This window comes from Osmerus mordax, chromosome 11 (assembly GCF_038355195.1).
Source record: "Osmerus mordax isolate fOsmMor3 chromosome 11, fOsmMor3.pri, whole genome shotgun sequence".
Taxonomy (NCBI): domain Eukaryota; kingdom Metazoa; phylum Chordata; class Actinopteri; order Osmeriformes; family Osmeridae; genus Osmerus; species Osmerus mordax.
The window spans coordinates 12,674,805-12,692,235 of NC_090060.1; the positions used below are offsets into that span (position 1 = coordinate 12,674,805).

Consider the following 17,431-nt stretch of genomic DNA (forward strand, 5'->3'; position numbering starts at 1 on the left):
ATTAACAGCCATGTATTATTGAATTAATAAATTGGAAGAGTGTGGTATATTACAAATACCCTTGGGTTGTGCTGTGGTAACAAAAAATGCAATTGTAAAAACGTACACTAGCTCTTGTTGCCTTGCTGTGAAACATAAATTGTAACAAGTTAGTGGAGCAATGTGTTATGCCAACTTACCCTGCTCTGAGTAGATGTGAGCTGGGTGGTACTGGGAAATGTACTGGGAGCCCATGTCGCCTACCCCTCCTGCCATGCCCGTGTAAAGGTGGGGATGAGGGGGCATCATGGGCGGGTGGGGGATGAAGGCCGACAGATGGGCATGGGGGGGAGGGTGGTGTAGAGGGGAGTGGCCCCCTGGGTGGAACTCTGGCTGCTGAGGTAAGACCAGAACACGCCGTACTCCATTCTCTTCTATGATCTGAGAGAAGGAACAGGAGAGAACGGACTCACACTTTGACAACTGACACATTTTTGGAGACATCACAGGCTTTAACACTGGTTGGAAAAGAAATGCCTGGATGGCAAAAAGTCTACCTGTGAAACGTATCCAGGAGGCACATAGATTGGAGGCACTGAACCATTTGGGGACATCATGGGAACCTGAGCAGGACCTGTAAGTCAGATGAAAATAGCCTACTGAAAGGTCTGTCTACTATAGATGCTGTCATTATTATTCCTCCACAGCACAGAATGAACTAGATGTGACTAACTTGGAACACTGTCGGGTCAGGTACACACATTTTGCGGGGAAAAACAGTCCTTCAAAAAGGCAACTTACACCTCAACCTTAGAAAGGAAACGAATATAGAATAGCATAGGCTTTTCTAAATGTCTCTGTAACCTGTAAAACATCCTCTCTGCAGTCTGGGAGGTATAAGGCTTCTTTCATTGACATGGTAGAGGTCAACAGGAGACCTTTGAAGGCCGTCTCGGGAGACTGGCCAGTATAATTGATAGGCAATGAGTCACTTTGCTAACTTGGATTGAATTCGCCAGCAGAAAGAGGGTCTGGGGGACAGCCACCTGAACGAATGCTGCTAATCACACTCAACAGACTCGGATTACAATGCCCATTGTGTGTGAGAGGTTAATACACACTGCCTAGTCTTTTGACTGTTTGCAGATCTCCAGCACACCTGCCAGTTGGAAGCACCTCCCACTCAATACAACACAGCTCTGTGACGAATCACAGTGATTCCATACAATCCTGTTAACAGTTACAATGTAACAAATGTGCCGGAGAGGAAATCCAAGAAGAATTTGGGTTGTGGGGTACGGTGAAAGGGAGGACGAAAGGAGACTCGAGTGTGAGAGGGAGACGTGTGGAGCGAGCTGGATGGGGGGTGGAGAAGAGAGAATAGGAAAAAAAAACACCCACTCTTTTACCTCAGACTGACGCACGAGTGCTGACAGGGATCAGACACAAAAGGCCACATCCCCCTCCCCCTGAGCATCAGCAGCACTGACGTGGCAGCACAGAGACAGCCGTCCAGAGGAAGCAGCACAGAGAAAAACATCAGGGCTCTACAAATGGCAGGCTGAGCCAAGAATAACCACAAACAAACCACACTCCTGGGAGTGTAAACACTTTAGGAACACATCATCTTCAGTCAACAGCACATCACCCTCCCAACCTGGCCTCTCAAATAGGTGAGAAGGGGCAGAGGTTACCACTGGGAGAGGAGTGGGATAATTATCAGCACATCTCACATCATGTTGGGAAATGATTGCTGGACCACATTAAAAAGATACATATCTCTTTTCTGACACAAATTTCACACAACGTAACCAGAACCTGGACACATTTTTTTTGCAAAGAGATAATCCTACAAAAAAGTAATTACCAGCATCACCAAGACTAAACTGATAACTGGTCTGGCAGCAGAGGGAAATTAAAGGGATTATCTTCAGAACAACGGTTTATATTGTAACTCTATGAAGAATAGACAGTTAGTTGTGAGGGTGCAAAGTGGACTTCCCAAACTTTAGCCATGGCTTCTGTGCCCTTCTGTGCCCTATGAGACATCAATATGGCTCTAACACAGGGACCAAGAAGGTGGGCATACTTATTTCAGGCAATAATATTGTCTCTCGATGGACCTACTCATCAGCCTATAGAAGCACATCAAATTGGAAGGAAGTGGAGAGGGAGTCTGCTGGATTATTAGTTAATAAAGTGTTTTCCCAAATAGATAGGAGCGTGGGTACGTATAGGCAATGACAGAAGACTAATTTACGGAGGTTCTAATTACAGCCCACTTAATTAAAGAAGGGGGTCTGATTAATAGAACAAGACCTTGTGATAAAAGTACTGATTACGTATACCTTTCCCCATTTGATAGTGTAAATGATTCTGTCTGGCTTTTACCACTTCATGGCACAATTTTGTGCAGACAGTTGGTGGAATATGCCCTGCTTTCAGTTAAGAGGGTAGTAATTTGCCACAAGTGTAACATTCCACCAATAGATTACTTTGGCAAACTGCTAGCTGGCATGTTATAAAATAACTTCTCCCTCCATGTTTCTCTCTTCCTGCGTGTTTCTTATCAACTCTGTCTCTCCGCCTGCATGCCACTCTGTCTGTCGGCTGTCTGTTTCTGTCTCTCTCACGTGATAAGATAAACCCAGAGAGATAGCAATGTCCACATGGGATGGTTGCTACTCTGGCTGTAGACTTAGGATCCGAAGATTCTAATGGCATCCATTATGTCTCCCTAATGAAGATGGGGGCCATTGCCCCTTGTTAGTATACAGTAGCATCATCACACAAAGATACAGTGGATGATGTAAAAAAAAGAAATAATAATAATAATAAAAGGAATATTGCACTGCCATTTTTCATCCCAACCCCCTCAACCAACACAAAATGAGAGCTTTACTGCTTTACATGCAGAGTCCTACTTTCCTGTCACCAACTCAATTAAAGGAGGCTACATGCTAGCAGACCTAAGAGAACCCACTTCTGAGAGACAGACACACGAGAGGCAGACTACAACTTGCCAAAAATTAACAAACAAAAATTATTTGGGGAAAATATTGACAAAGATCAAATTAATGTGGATTTTTTTTGATAAAGCATGCTATTTCTATATGTAAAAGGGTGCATCAGTACCAATATGTTTGGTCATGACTACATATTAAGGTTGGTTTGTCGTACTGTTGGTGGTAATGGTTCTATCCTACAAATGTTACAGTTCATGTAACATTCATGTAAACAATAGGGTTGCCAGAGTAATGTGGGCCAATATGTCTATTGTAGTTCTAGTTGCAATAGGGAGGATTCAACAAATGTGGGCCATCAGTAGAAGTTGCACATATTCACATCAACAGACAACAAAATAAAAATAACTGCACACAATGCAATGGGAGTAGCTTGATTACTTCATGAAACAGTTCGGCAGTTTAGTGTAGAATCTCTGTATAGTGTGTAATTAGAGACAATAGTGTCAGTATTGCTTGTTCTTGATCTGACTCAGAAGTCTGACTCCGGAAATCAAGTGCGGCTGCTTCGGGAGGCCCCCTGGTGGCTGTTTCACGCTGCGTCGCACCAAGCCACCATCAAATAAAGTGCGTAACATCCGTCTAAAAGATTTAATGCATGTATATTGCCCGCCCACTATGGATTTAAGGGGTCTGACACAGATTCTTCAATTCAGCAAATTTGTTTAGTTTGGCCTAAAGAAGCACATAACACAAGGGGATACAATGTACACAACTGGAGACCGGAATTTGAGACACCTGAGTGACCGAAAAAATATCCATTGATCCATTGTAGCTTCTGAATTGTCCAAACTCCTCTTGTTTAAAGTTAGCAAAAAAGTCAAAAATATTGAAAGGGAGCCAAACATTTCAACTGAATAACAATGATTTCACAGGAATTATAGCAAAACTTTTTACTTTCCTTCCCTTTTTAATTTTTTTTTATAAAATAGGTGGATTCAATTCCAATACAAATATATCTGTTGAGTGCCAGTTTTGTCCGATAATATGCGGATGTGACCATATTGGTCAACCTCTAATGTGTAGGTTTTTTTTCCTCTCCGCTTTCTACTCATCTGACACGAGCAACTAGTGCTAGGCATTGTGAAGATGGACCGTCTATCTCTGCAGTGGGTGGCAAGTGGGATCAATAGGCCATATCAACCTACAGAGCATGCTCTGACCCTACAATGTCGGATGTTAAAGCAGACATAATCTAAACGAGCACACTGCTTCTGCTCATCTCAGCTAGATGTGTAGATGACAAGTCTTTCGACTGGATATATGGCTGCTAATAGATGAATGTGAGCAGACTGGCTTGGGCAGGGCATGGAGAACGTATACCAAAGGCTGTCCTGTAGTACAAGGGCATACTGTAATCTACTGTAGGGGATATTCAGACCAGATGCACATCACTTCACTGCAATTCACTTGCTTGGCTTTGTAAGAACATCTCTATCACATTCAATAAGCCAAGTTGAGACCGCTTCCCAGATACTAAAAGCTGCTCTCAGCCAATAAACAGAGAGTGAATCATCCAAAGTGACGTGAATCCCCGATGGAATGAGTCAGATAAAGAAGTGGATCTAATCATCCCAATGGTCCTGATGCGGAGTTGCTGCATCAGTCTCTAGGCTTATCAGATATCACTCACCCTCTTTGGTATCCTTAACCTCCCCCTAAAAGGTGCCAAGGAGAGTCAGAACTGCAGCTGGCAGCCAGAAGTGGGGGCGTGAGGAAGTGGGGGAGGGTGTGAGAGGGACTTTGGCGGTGCTGAGGGTCGAGAGCGTGACCAGGGTAGCTGGGGAGGCATTTCCACTTTATTCCTGGCACGCAAAGCACCCTTGTGTCTGGGAGATAGCAAGCAACAGGATGCTAAATGGGCATTTTAATTAGCTTTCCTGCTGATGTCTTTTGCAAAAAATTTAAATATATTTTTTATAAGACTGTTGATTCAAATTAAGCAGCCTGTCATGCAGTCAGGCACAAACACGTAGCAATTACACACATGCGAAGGCTAAAAATACATGAATGAATACACAAATAAATCTGGAATCAAATAGAAAAATGGCTATTATAGATGGCATAAACCAATTCCTCCTGGTTTGTTAACTGTAAAACAGGGACAATCTAGGGTTAAAGGTTAAGCGCACACACACACGCAGATGTGCTCACACAGATACACACACACGCATATAAAATCTCATACACACACAATTCTCCCTCGCTTCCTGCACCAAGAGCGGTGAGTCATCCCTCTCCTCACGTCACTAGGAGACGAGTGCACCCTGTGACAGGCCAGTTAGCAGCAGCCACACACTGGTCAGTGCTTCTTGCTTCTATGTTTCTAAGCTTATAGAGGGACTGTAGCCTGCCCCCCATTAGAGACAAATCCCTCTGTTAATCATGGGGGGCTTAGCTATGACTGTGGAGTTATGAGTGAGAATGAGTAAGAAATGTCACCTCAGACTTTCAAAAATACTGTTGACAATAGAAATGCACACATATATTTTAATGTATTTTAAATAAGTAAATGTTAGTAATCAAACACTCATTTACATATTTTTATAAAAATAATACTTTTCTGAAAATAATCGCTATTTACAGTCTTTCTAAACAGATAAAAAGCCATGTCAAAAAGTTAATTTACTCAAACGTGTAATGCATTTCAATGTCTCACAATGTGCACACACGCACAGGTATCTAGTGGCCTAGACATGCATCTGTTCACCCAATAGATCGATCACTGATACACTCACTTATCAGTTATCACTATAGGTTACTGTGGTATAATGCTTGGGTTCACATACTAAGCAAATCCCAATCAATACTTGAGACAGCTGTTTATTTTAATATTTCATATTCACTGTTACACAACTGAAGCAAATATCATAAAGTGTCTTTTCTACAGTCACAAAGTCCATGTCATCACACACAACAGAACAACATAACTGGCAAGTTCAAATAACCATGAGTAATTTCTCACTCAAACACTGCCTATCTGTTGCGCACAAAGCAATTAAAGCAAACAGTGATTTGACATGATGATACTGTTTCAGTACATGACTTATTCAATAATCAAATTAAACAATCACAGAAACCTGCCAAGTCACATTAATCAGCATTGGCACTGACTAAAATGGAATTGATTTGGCTGTTGGGCATAAGGACGAGCTAAATATTAACCAAAATGCCACATAATATTCCAATATGCACTAAATGGTTAATAAGAAGCACTTTATTACTTTCAAACCTGGACTAGGTGAGAAAATGAGGTACTTGGTTTCTTACCTGTGATACACTGAAACTGACCATCCTCTCGTCGAATAGTGAAGGCCTCACCAGCGTTTACCTGCACCAGGATTACCTGTGAAAGCAAGAAGTGACAAATCAACCACACACAGGAGACCACTCCAGAAAATCTAGAAACATCTAGAAAGGTCTATTGGCCTATAATACAGACTTAAAAACAGACTTTATTTTTGTATCTGTTTTTTTTCTTCCAATGGAGCATAATATCCAACATCATTCTATAATGAAGATTGACTATATATTTAGTCTCTCTTCCAGACAAGTACTTCAGTAAGGTCTAACACTGGTGAGTCTGAGAGTATAAATCCATAACTCAACAACAGAACCCAGACTTGTATGTTTGGCTATTGAAGGTATTGCTGCTTCATGGCATCAATTGTCTCCACGTCTGGGGAGGAACACAAACCTTCAGTTTCACAGTTTCATTTAGAGTACGATTCACCAGATATGATCCATCATTTCTCTGCCACATACATAACTCTCCGAATGTGAAGGGAAAAATGAGAGGTGCTGGCTTTAGTACATTTGAAACATAAGCTAGGCTAACACAGGAACCCTCATCAATTCTGAGAGAAAGACAAGAGAAATAGATTCTATCTGACGTCTACAAGACGTCACTCCAGCAATGATGCTAACTGAAGAGAGGACAAAAAAGAGGACATGTGCTTCGTTTGCGGACATTACTTTCAGTCAGCATTGGAGCATTAGCTTGCATCATAACATAGCCAACCACTAGCACACATCTGATGTTTTAAGGGCTTTCAATCCCACCCTCCCTTTTCTCTTTTTGAGAGTTAGGACGTAAATGAGGTTAGGTCCAACCACTTATGAAGGCGTAGTCTAAAGGGTTAATCAATATTAACAAGACTACAGTTGAACATCAGTGCAATATTTTACCCACATTTTATATTTTCCTGTATATGAATATTGGCCATTATTAATCCAGAAATACAAATATCTGTATGACCAAATCCTTACATAAAAATGGGATAAAGATTATTGTGAGGGCATGCACTGGTATTAATTACATTTAAACTCAAAAACCCTGGGGTACCCATAGTCTACATTCACTTTACCTATTTTGCAATCAGACAATTGTACACACACAGGCTAACTGTCCAGTAGCTTTGGTCCAGTCCAATGGCTCAAGAGCAGAATTTGCATTCTTCACAAGCATAAGGGGAACATTAGGAAGACAGCAGAGCAACACTATCCATAAAGCCACTTTTACATGACTACTAAACAGTAGCACGTCAGAGGAAAAAGCATCACTGCTACAACAGTCAACAAACAAAAACCACCCATATGGCACTCCCTCAGATTATACACTAAACCAACCACAATTCTAAAAAGAAAATCATAATTAATGTCATCTTCACATTTCTTACTAAGAGTTGGCTCATTAGAATTGCTAGTCTGAACTGACGATTTACAATAAATCCTCCCCTCCCATTTAATCCTATCTAACCTAAAATGGTGTTTGCAGTCAGTCTTTAGTAGCTCCAGGGGAGCGGGTTACCTCGCTCTTGTGGAAGGTGCTGTCATAGAACCTACACTCCCATGGCAAAGGGCTCTGGCTCTCTCCCAGCACAGCCATCCGCAGCACCTCCATCTCCGACATGGCTCCCATTCAAAAGCTCTGCCGAGAGACGGAGGAGCCCTTTGACTGCCACACACACACACAACCACACACTAATGCATGCACTCACGCATTCACACATGTTCGCACACACACCCACGCAAGCATCAGAGAGTGTAGCACTGTGTGAGTGTAAGAGTACGCTAGGAGGGGGTGGCCAAGGGAGGTCTAATTGAATCAAAGTCAAGGCACTCCCACTTGGTGTGTGCATGCATGTGTCTTTGCTGTCCATCACCCTACACTGAAAAATACAATTATTTTTTCTTAGCAGATTACATCTTCCTCTAACAACTCAGATCTAATCTCTATTGAAAACAAAAACATCTTTTCACAAACCAAAACATCAAAAACAATGCTCTCCTCATACATCTGACTGCTACTTACTGTTGCCCGCATCGCTCGTTCTCATTCAGGCGTCGCTATTCACACAGACGGAGAAAAGAACGACCCGCAATGCTCCAGGGTCTAAGAGACCCTCCGGCACTTCACCCAGCCTTCATTGGATACCACCTGACCTGCGATGCTAGCACATCAGGCCCAACTGGAGCTGTACTCCCTCCAGTTCCACTGACCCCACGCACAAAGCCCAGGAAGGGACTGCCAGAGAAGGGCTGGTGCAGCCGTGGGTTGAAGGGGCGGATGAGGCTAGGTTTCTGAGCTGGCTGTGGGTAGTTTTCACAGGATGCGTGGTGAGAAGCCCATGTTTGCACAGTCCGGCTCAGCCTGGTCTGCTCCACAGTGGTGCTCTCTGCAGCATGCAGCTCCCTCTCTCCCTCTTTGCTGTCTCTCTGCTGGCTCCAGTGCTGCCTCACTGCCGCCAGTCTCCACGGCAACCCCTTCAACAAATACGCCACGGCGATGTCCGCACCGCAGCGTTAGTGAAAGAGAACGACAGCTTATCGACAGCGGCTGCTCTATGGTGAGGGGGGAGGATGTGCCCAGCCCTGGAGGCCAAACACAAGATAGGAGAGATTCAAGCGGAAAACGGCTTCCGTCTCTAGCGTCTCCTATTCCATCCTGTGTCTGCATGCATGTTCAACGCATCTCAACGTTTTTTTTGATCATCTAGGACCTAGATTCTAGGTCATTTCAATCGCATCCTTTCCGGGTGCTGAAATTGCTGCGCTTTACAAAGACAGCTAGTCAAATCAACAGGGTGTCACAACTTATGAGGGGAGTCCTTTGTTCTGTGTTTTTCACGCCAACAACAATGGTGTGAGGGAACCGAACGACCCACACTGCTTCACAGGCTGACAAACGACTACGCTATACTCCCTCCCACCTTTTTTTTTCCTTTCTCCTTTCCCATCTCTCTTATTCAAAGAGCGACACGCTGTACACCTTCTATTAATACTGTGATCGATGTAAGAGGAGATGAGGTGGCGGGAGTTCAATATATGAGCTCCGGTGCTTGCGACAAGCCTTGAGTCTCGCCCATCTGCTTGTCTTAAAGATGACTAACCAGTCCACGTGAGAAAAGACTGTTGTTGCATAGACAAACAGACAAAGAGTCAGTATGCTAGGCTTTCTATAATATTTGTCCCAATTCACTTACTTAAAGGAGAGCATTAGTTGCAGAAGTAGTCACTTACAGGTGGTAAGGAAACTATTGAAAGGACCCCACCTCTGTGCCTTTAAGACCACAAACCTTGAAATGAAACAAAAAAATTATGAATCATCTTACTGGCAGAAATGGGAACTCAATAATATTTTTTTATACTGCAGTTTACTGTCTGTCTTTTAGCATTACACAAACCATGAAAGAGTGTTTCCTAACAAAAATAAATGACCTCAGGCAGCTGTCAGGTTACAGCCAAAAACCACCAGAGTCAGATCAAATTTCTCTCTGTGAACAAAACATGTCTCAAAACAAGAGAAAACAGTCAAAGAAATGTCAGCTTCTGGATCACAATTCTGTAATACAGTCCAAGCCCCAAGGTGCCACAGCAATCCTGGCCCCTCGTAGGAGACGTCTAGGCCTGAAAGCATAGCATATTGATAAGCAGAGCAATACGATGAACAAAATCTTGTTCAAATGTTGGTGTCGTAACAATGATTTTTATTCCATTAAAGAGGAATATCTGTGGTGATTAGCACACACTGCTACTGAGTATCTAATTATGTTGTTCACATTATCCTCAACTATCCGCTGTTAGCCTTAACGTTTCTCCCTGGCTGGTGACACAGGGTTTAGGTTTCTCACTATTTGTTCCTCTTAATTGTTTACCGTGCGTTGATGTGGCATAGCTGCTGGGAGGGCAGGAAACGGGAGCCTAGTGACGTGGGGAAGTGTCTACCAACAGCGGAACCAGTCAGGAAATAATGCAGCCTCCCAAATGAAGATGACATGTGCAAAAGGTAATTTAGAGTTATTTGATAAACCACCCTCCAGGACCTTCAGAATACATCACAATCAATACTGATGAGAAAAAAATAATTGACCAGTTTCCTGTTAACATCTGGCAACATGCATCACTTCATACATTCACATGGACTGATTGGATGCCAGTATTTAAGAGCTTTAACAGTCATATAAATAGATACACAATCATACAGGCACTCACACTGTAGTAAGCCCTGCCAGTGTGTCAGGTTATTTTTCATATGCTTACTATGTTAATTGTCATCCTTCACAGCACAAACACCCTTTTCAAGAGAAAGAAAAGAAGACTGCTTGCTTTTAATGTTTTGTAACCTCAAGTCACTACATTTTCGGGGTTAATGAATATTCAGCTATTTAAACAAGGCCGTAACACATTACTGGCCAAGCCATGAAGACAAAAAATAACAGACACTAGATACCAACTGCCCAATGTTACAGGCCTCTAACATCACTTCAATCGAATGACTATTGACAATACACGTTGCATAAGGGCTTAAGTCTGCTTGATCTGGACTGATGGGCTCAGTAACTTCCTCTGACTTCCCAGTCAAGGAGTTGTTCGCACTGGAAACGCAGGTGTTGCTGAGTTGGACGAAATAAATGAATGTCATTCAGCATCTGAACGTAAGTGCATAGGTGCACCATAAGTGTTTTCCATACATTGATTTATTTGTGGCGGGACCGGGAAAAATTTGACCGCCATAAATGTATTATTATTATTTTATACTACTGCTTAACATGGTAAAAAAATATATATTGTAGTGCGCGTTCTCTCTTTCATTACAACGGATCTTGCAAAGGAATCGTCTTTGAATAGCTATGGAAGCAAATCAGTCGGGGCCATAATCATAATATATATCAGAAAGGGATTTATTCGCCATGAAAGTTTGCACAGACAAGGAATTTGCTTTGGCAGGAAGGTGCATACAATAAACATATACCTAAAATTTAAATATGTGGACTAACTATACTAAGGGTACATAGACTAGCAGTACTAAGTGGAATAAATATAAGTTGCCGTAAATTACAATATAAAAATACAAATATTACAAAAAATACAAATGTACAAGATACCATGTTGTGGTGCAGTGCAAAAGCAGAGTGTTTTAAGCAATAAGTCATATTGGGGGGACACATCTGATCAAAATGTCCCCCCCAATATATTGATATAAAAATATAAATGTGCTGCTACGTTAGGGAGTCAGGTGGCTGAGCGGTGAGGGAATCGGGCTAGTAATCCGAAGGTTGCCAGTTCGATTCCCGGTCATGCCAACTGACGTTGTGTCCTTGGGCAAGGCACTTCACCCTGCTTGCCTCGGGGGAATGTCCCTGTACTTACTGTAAGTCGCTCTGGATAAGAGCGTCTGATAAATGACTAAATGTAAATGTAAATGTGCTACGCTACGACAGGCAACCACGCACACTGTCTGAAATTATCCTAAAAAATGTAATCATATTCGTAACTAAACGTAAAAAGTTCTCAGGGGGAGACCCTCAGACTTCCCAGCAGATTTTGTCTGAGTCAGGGAGTCAGGTGGCTGAGCGGTGACAGAATCGGGCTAGTAATCCGAAGGTTGCCAGTTCGATTCCCGGTCATGCCAACTGACGCTGTGTCCTTGGGCAAGACACTTCACCCTACTTGCCTCGGGGGAATGTCCCTGTACTTACTGTAAGTCGCTCTGGATAAGAGCATCTGCTAAATGATTAAATGTAATGTAAATGTCCCCCCCAATGTTGATTCCATGGCTACGGCCTTGAAATCAGTAACATAATGTTTTGTATTTTAAAAGGCATTGAATACATAATATTGAAATTTAAACACCACCAAATTTGTTGGTTTTGAATTCACCTGTTTAAAATGTAAATATGAATTTATTTCAATGTAAAAATCAATTCAGATCCATAAATTCATGGAACAAAACTCAGGCTGCTAAAATTCAAATGGTGAAATTCATATACAAAAGATCGGGATGTCGGCAAAAAAATATATATTATTATCTGAATCCCTGGGATCTGATTTTTTTTAAGGATTTTATTTTTTTATATTGATATAAATTCATATTAAAATTTTAAAGAGGTGAATTCAAAATAGGTCACTGATTTGCTTCCATACTCGGCAACATTCTGCAAGCATGACATGAAATCCCTGTTTGGACGTTGACAAAGTTGGAAGATACTTGTAGCTAGCTATTAGGCTAGCGTCCTTATTTGAGTTGTCTGTCTGAATACAAACCAAACAAGTGTGGTGATGTCTAAGATGACACGAGCTAGCTGCTACGTTTTTGTTTAAATCTCGCTATTTATACAAAAATCTATTGTACAGCACTCGAAAGATTAGAGGCTGCAAGAATAAGGATTTCACGTTTATACCTGGGGTCAGTAGAATGGTTGGCCTCGTCATGTCACGCAGCTGTTTGTGTGCATGCCCCAAAACAATGGGCTACCTCTACTAGATTAAGGCTACTTGCAAAAACAAATTCCTTGGACAGTGACAATTTTAGTTTTACATTTTCTGGGTTTTACTCAACGTGATTAGAGTGCATTGTCTTCAAAATATATTTTCCAGGTTCCCTTCTTAAGTTACTGAGAGGGAGAGTTTGACATTATGTACAATAAAGTAAATATAATACTTGGCTGTATGTAATTTGCATCCCTGTACAGTGATAAGAAATATACATTTAAATTGAAACATACGCTGTCATAACCTGACAGAGAAATAAGTGATTCATATGCTGTACAGATTTTTTATGAATTTAGCCAATGGGGCAAGTGGATTGGCCTTAACACAAGTGCTCTGCTCAGATAGAGACAGGTACATATAAAGCACACCCACGGATGATCTCTTAGCTCCGATGAGGCATCCACTTTGTCCACCTCCTCACTCTGTCTTGACATTCTGGGAAGCGGAGGCCTCACCCTCATCCCCTCCACTCCCCTCCACTGGCTGACTCAGGGTCTGATTGGAGAGAAACATGCAACCCAATCTCTGTATGGTAACTAGGGAAAGACAGAGGCCCCACCTCCTGCGTCTGAGTATGACACACAAAGCTACCACTGGACGTCAGAGGGACAGAGAGCTGTTCCTCTAATATAAGCTCCCGCATTCCCTCTCCAAACAGCACACACCTGTGGCTCTTAAGTTCATGTTTAATGTATTAAACGCTAGGCCTATATTTTTTCAGAAGCACGCCAAGCTAAAACTTCATGTTAAAATAACAGCTGAAAGAAAAAAAAGAACAACCCTACTCGATGTCTACTAAATAATGGAGAAAATAATTGTCACATACATGCAGGTAGCTGAGGTTGAGCCTTCTTGAGAAGGAGTTTGAGTCTGACACTGATATTTAGTTTATTTGTTTATATTTAGTAAAAGAAAAAAAAAGAAGATCATTGGTATGCCCAATATAAAACATTTTAACATACCCTTTCTTTATGGGTTGTAGAAGTTATTTTCATCACAAAGCTTGTATGAATAATACTTAGAAAATGCCTAACCTTATTTATTTTTTATCTTGAATTATCATTTATTGATATGTACATAACAATATTACAGAGTTAATTTTGGATATCCAAAGGCTGGTATTACAGATTTTCAGTAAATCCACACCTGGAATTAATTCCCTTTGTTATAGCAGTGGGTATATCTGAGTGTTACGTTTAGCCTCATCAACGGTATAATGCAAGGGGCAAAATATAAACAAACTAAATATTTGCTGTTACAGCTTGTTAACTGTCCAAACACTGGCTAGACTTGCTAACGTCTGAAAGGTTTGCAAGAAGGTAAACTAGATCAAAAGGGAAGGACGATTATTAACTTAAATACGAGTTTTGCGATAATTAGCCGCAACTTTGACAACTGTTTTTTCTTTCTTTTCATTCTATTTTATTGTTCTGTAATTGGTAGGCCTCAACTAAATACAAAAATAGATAGGTTTCATCTGTTTAGGGACAATATTAAATTTTTGTACTCGCTGTGATATATAGTTTTTATTATTGTTGCTTGTTTTTTCCACAGGTACACTTGTACTTATAGCAGTTCATGTTGTTTAATTGTAACTTGTTTAAGTACATGTTCTTATGGTTCTTCCCTTTGGCACTTACTTTGGTTGTTCACAATGTGTGCTTCATGTTTTGGCTACTCGCAATGTTTTTGTGGCTATCTTGTTGTTATAATCAGTGACCTATGCACTTTGTAAAGCTCTCTCTTGGAAGTCGCTTTGGATAAAAGCGTCTGCTAAATGAATAAATGTAAATATTGCTCTGTTAAATCTGCTGAGGAATTTATCAGTCAGCCTCTACTCTGAGGCTTTAGTAAAGTATTGATAAACAACAGACTAATCAACCCTAATTGCAGAAATAAGGAATGGTGTATTACTTGGATAGTAATAGTAAATCATACCAGAGTGAGTATTCTCAAGAACAGAATACGGTCACAGGTTATGATTCATGGACAGTACTGCTCCTTTGGCCTACTCTCTGACCCAGACTAATTGGTCCAACAGTGCATTCATATCAAACCAGGATTAAGAGGGGGGGGAGGACAAGCGCACACTGCAGTGTTCTTTCCATTTTCTTCTCCTGTTAAAGGTCAGAGACAGAGAGGTCAGCCATTGCTGTGGATTGTCTTTGCTGTCACCACAACTTTGTATCGCACTGCCAGGTCAGGGCCCTTTCCTTCATTCCCCAGCTGTCATTATATTCATACCTCCGCACACACAAGACAATATGTGCCATGAAAAAGTTGCTGCCCACATCTGAATTGTTTTTCACACTGAATTTGGTCGTGGTGCGAAAAGTAACTAAACAAGCCATTTTCAGGTGTGAAAATGTCATTGCCAGCACAGTTAACTAAACCCTCTTCATACAATAAAGTATTCACCTTTGGTAAGTTAGCCTACATAAAAAAGCACCTTCCTTCAGCAACCTTTATTTTAAGGCCCAACTCTAACTCGCCACAAACATTTTGTTTTGATTTTTGATTGTCTTTGGACCACAAGGATGTGATCTTGACCAAATGACAATCTGGGGATGCGCAACTGGAAAATCAACAATGAAATGGCACATTACAAAATATCATTAAATATCAGGCATAAATTATGTGCTTTCTGTGACTTCAGCTGTTTGTTCTTCTGGACATATCCCAAGCATTTCAATTGAGATGTGGTGTCAAACTGTCTCCGGTCATTTAATTTGTCTCCTAAAATTGAAGGACTTTGTAAAAAGAACACTAATTCCTACATTCATAAATATCATAAGACTAAACCTGACTTTTTTTTCCCCAAAAAACTTTTGTCACAATAGTGTTCTCACAAACACTTACGCAAAACATTTGACGACCATCAAACTGACAGGGAAAACACCCTGGGTTGTCAAGGCCACTTACTCTTGACCTGACACAAAAGCAATATGACATGAAACATCAACTAGTATCCTTTACTCAACATGATGTCAAAGATGAGACACTACAGTGAGTAAAGAAATAGCATGAAAGAACCACTGAAACACCTACAAAATCATATACATGTGATTATATGAGTTTTTAAATATCCTACATTAAATATAACGTATTATATTAGATATAAATATTAGGCCTTTTTTTTTTTTTTTTTTTACAAGGTTGAGCAACATACAAAGGCATGTGCCAGAACCATGGCCAAAACCCATGGATTATTAAAAAAGGGCATTGACTTATTCAGACCAACGACAGACCTGTATTTTGGGGGGTTTGTGGTTGGTGTGAAAGGAGAATCAGTTTCATATAGGATGACAATCTGTACCTGCTGGGGGCCTTCTCCGTTGACTATGTTAGGGGGTGGTGGCGAGGCCAGAAGTGGGAGCTCGGGGCTGACAAGCTGGCCGGACTCCAGTGGGGGGGTGTGGTCTGCCATGTCTCCCTCATTCACACCACTGAAGAGGTGTTCCAAGCTCCTGTGGTACAAAACAACAATCAGCACAGGATCTCATAACGTCATAGCAACAAGGCACAATAGACATACAGTGAAAGAAAAAAACACAATTTCAACTTGAGCACTATAAAGCAAAGCATAACCCCACCGTGATCTCTTCCACTCAAAAGCCGGTTGGTGATGCAGCAAGCAGTATTTCCATAATCGAGGAGGTTCAACTTTCAAATTGTGTAAACCATTTTTAGGTTATCTCCTCAAAACAATGTTTCATTTAACACATTAAATTATCAACTAAACCAGACATTTGTCCTACTTTTCAAGTAAATGTAACTGTTTTTTTTTCATACTGCATCAAATTTGTAGGTGAAATGGTAGACTTTGGCCCTCATGAAGCACGCTGCCTCAACAGACTTGTATTTGCAGCTCACATTCACAGACAAGGCCCGTGTCTCCCTCATGTGTCTGGATGGTGGCGCCAGCTAAATTGATCCCTTATTATCCCCAAATTGATCTCCAAATACAAGGCATTTGAACACAGTGTTCTTATTAGATCATAGGTGTAGGTTGAATTAAATGTTGTAGAACTACCTTAATCCATGGGCATTTTCGGTTGCTCAGTAAGAAATATTGCTATATTTGGATTGGGCTATGTGAAACTAATATTTTCTCAAAATATATAGTGGTTTATCCTCTTATCCACTTTATGTCTGACATTTCAGTCATAATGGTCCCTATGGTTGAATGTTTCTTTAATTTTGTGTATGTTATATAAGGTACAATGTTTGCAACAATGGGTGGAAGAGGCAAAAGGCCTATGCAGTTTGCAAATGTTCTGCCTTAACAGTTAATATTCAGTTAACAGCAAATCTCCCTTCCTCTCCCTTCTAATTTGTACAGTAAGACACATTCCAACAACACAGGCTATATGCATGGCAATTTACAGAATCTCCATCACCCAATCCTTTTGAGGAAAGGGGCACGTGTCCTTGAACTTAATTACTATCCAGCGCATGCGCTCCTAAACCAAGTGGTGATCTGGCTTATGTAAGCCACACCCCTACTTAAGCTCAGTAAGTCACTTTACCTTGTGGTCAATGAACTGGAAACCCCAAGCACTGCAGCCATGTGTCAGATCTAACATTGCACAATATTAGCTTATCATTTACTTGTATTTGGCATAGAATGGATTTAGATGATGTGCGGCATGTCA

The 17,431-nt window shown here is 41.1% G+C and overlaps 1 protein-coding gene across 3 annotated transcripts in view; it reads right to left on the reverse strand.

The window, feature by feature from the left end:
* Positions 1–17,431, reverse strand: part of fndc3a (fibronectin type III domain containing 3A) — a 31,074-nt gene that overhangs the window by 11,777 nt on the left and 1,866 nt on the right. The window contains exons 2-5 of one of the 3 annotated variants that reach the window (XM_067245904.1): positions 16,093–16,243; positions 6,273–6,348; positions 537–613; positions 180–420 (exon numbers count right to left, since the gene is read on the reverse strand). In XM_067245904.1, coding sequence (XP_067102005.1) covers positions 180–420; positions 537–613; positions 6,273–6,348; positions 16,093–16,203 — 505 coding nt within the window. In that variant the 5' untranslated portion in view covers positions 16,204–16,243. Of the gene's footprint in view, positions 1–179; positions 421–536; positions 614–6,272; positions 6,349–8,316; positions 8,392–16,092; positions 16,245–17,431 lie in introns of those variants that run through there. The other 2 variants (XM_067245905.1, XM_067245906.1) reach the window with 2 other exon arrangements.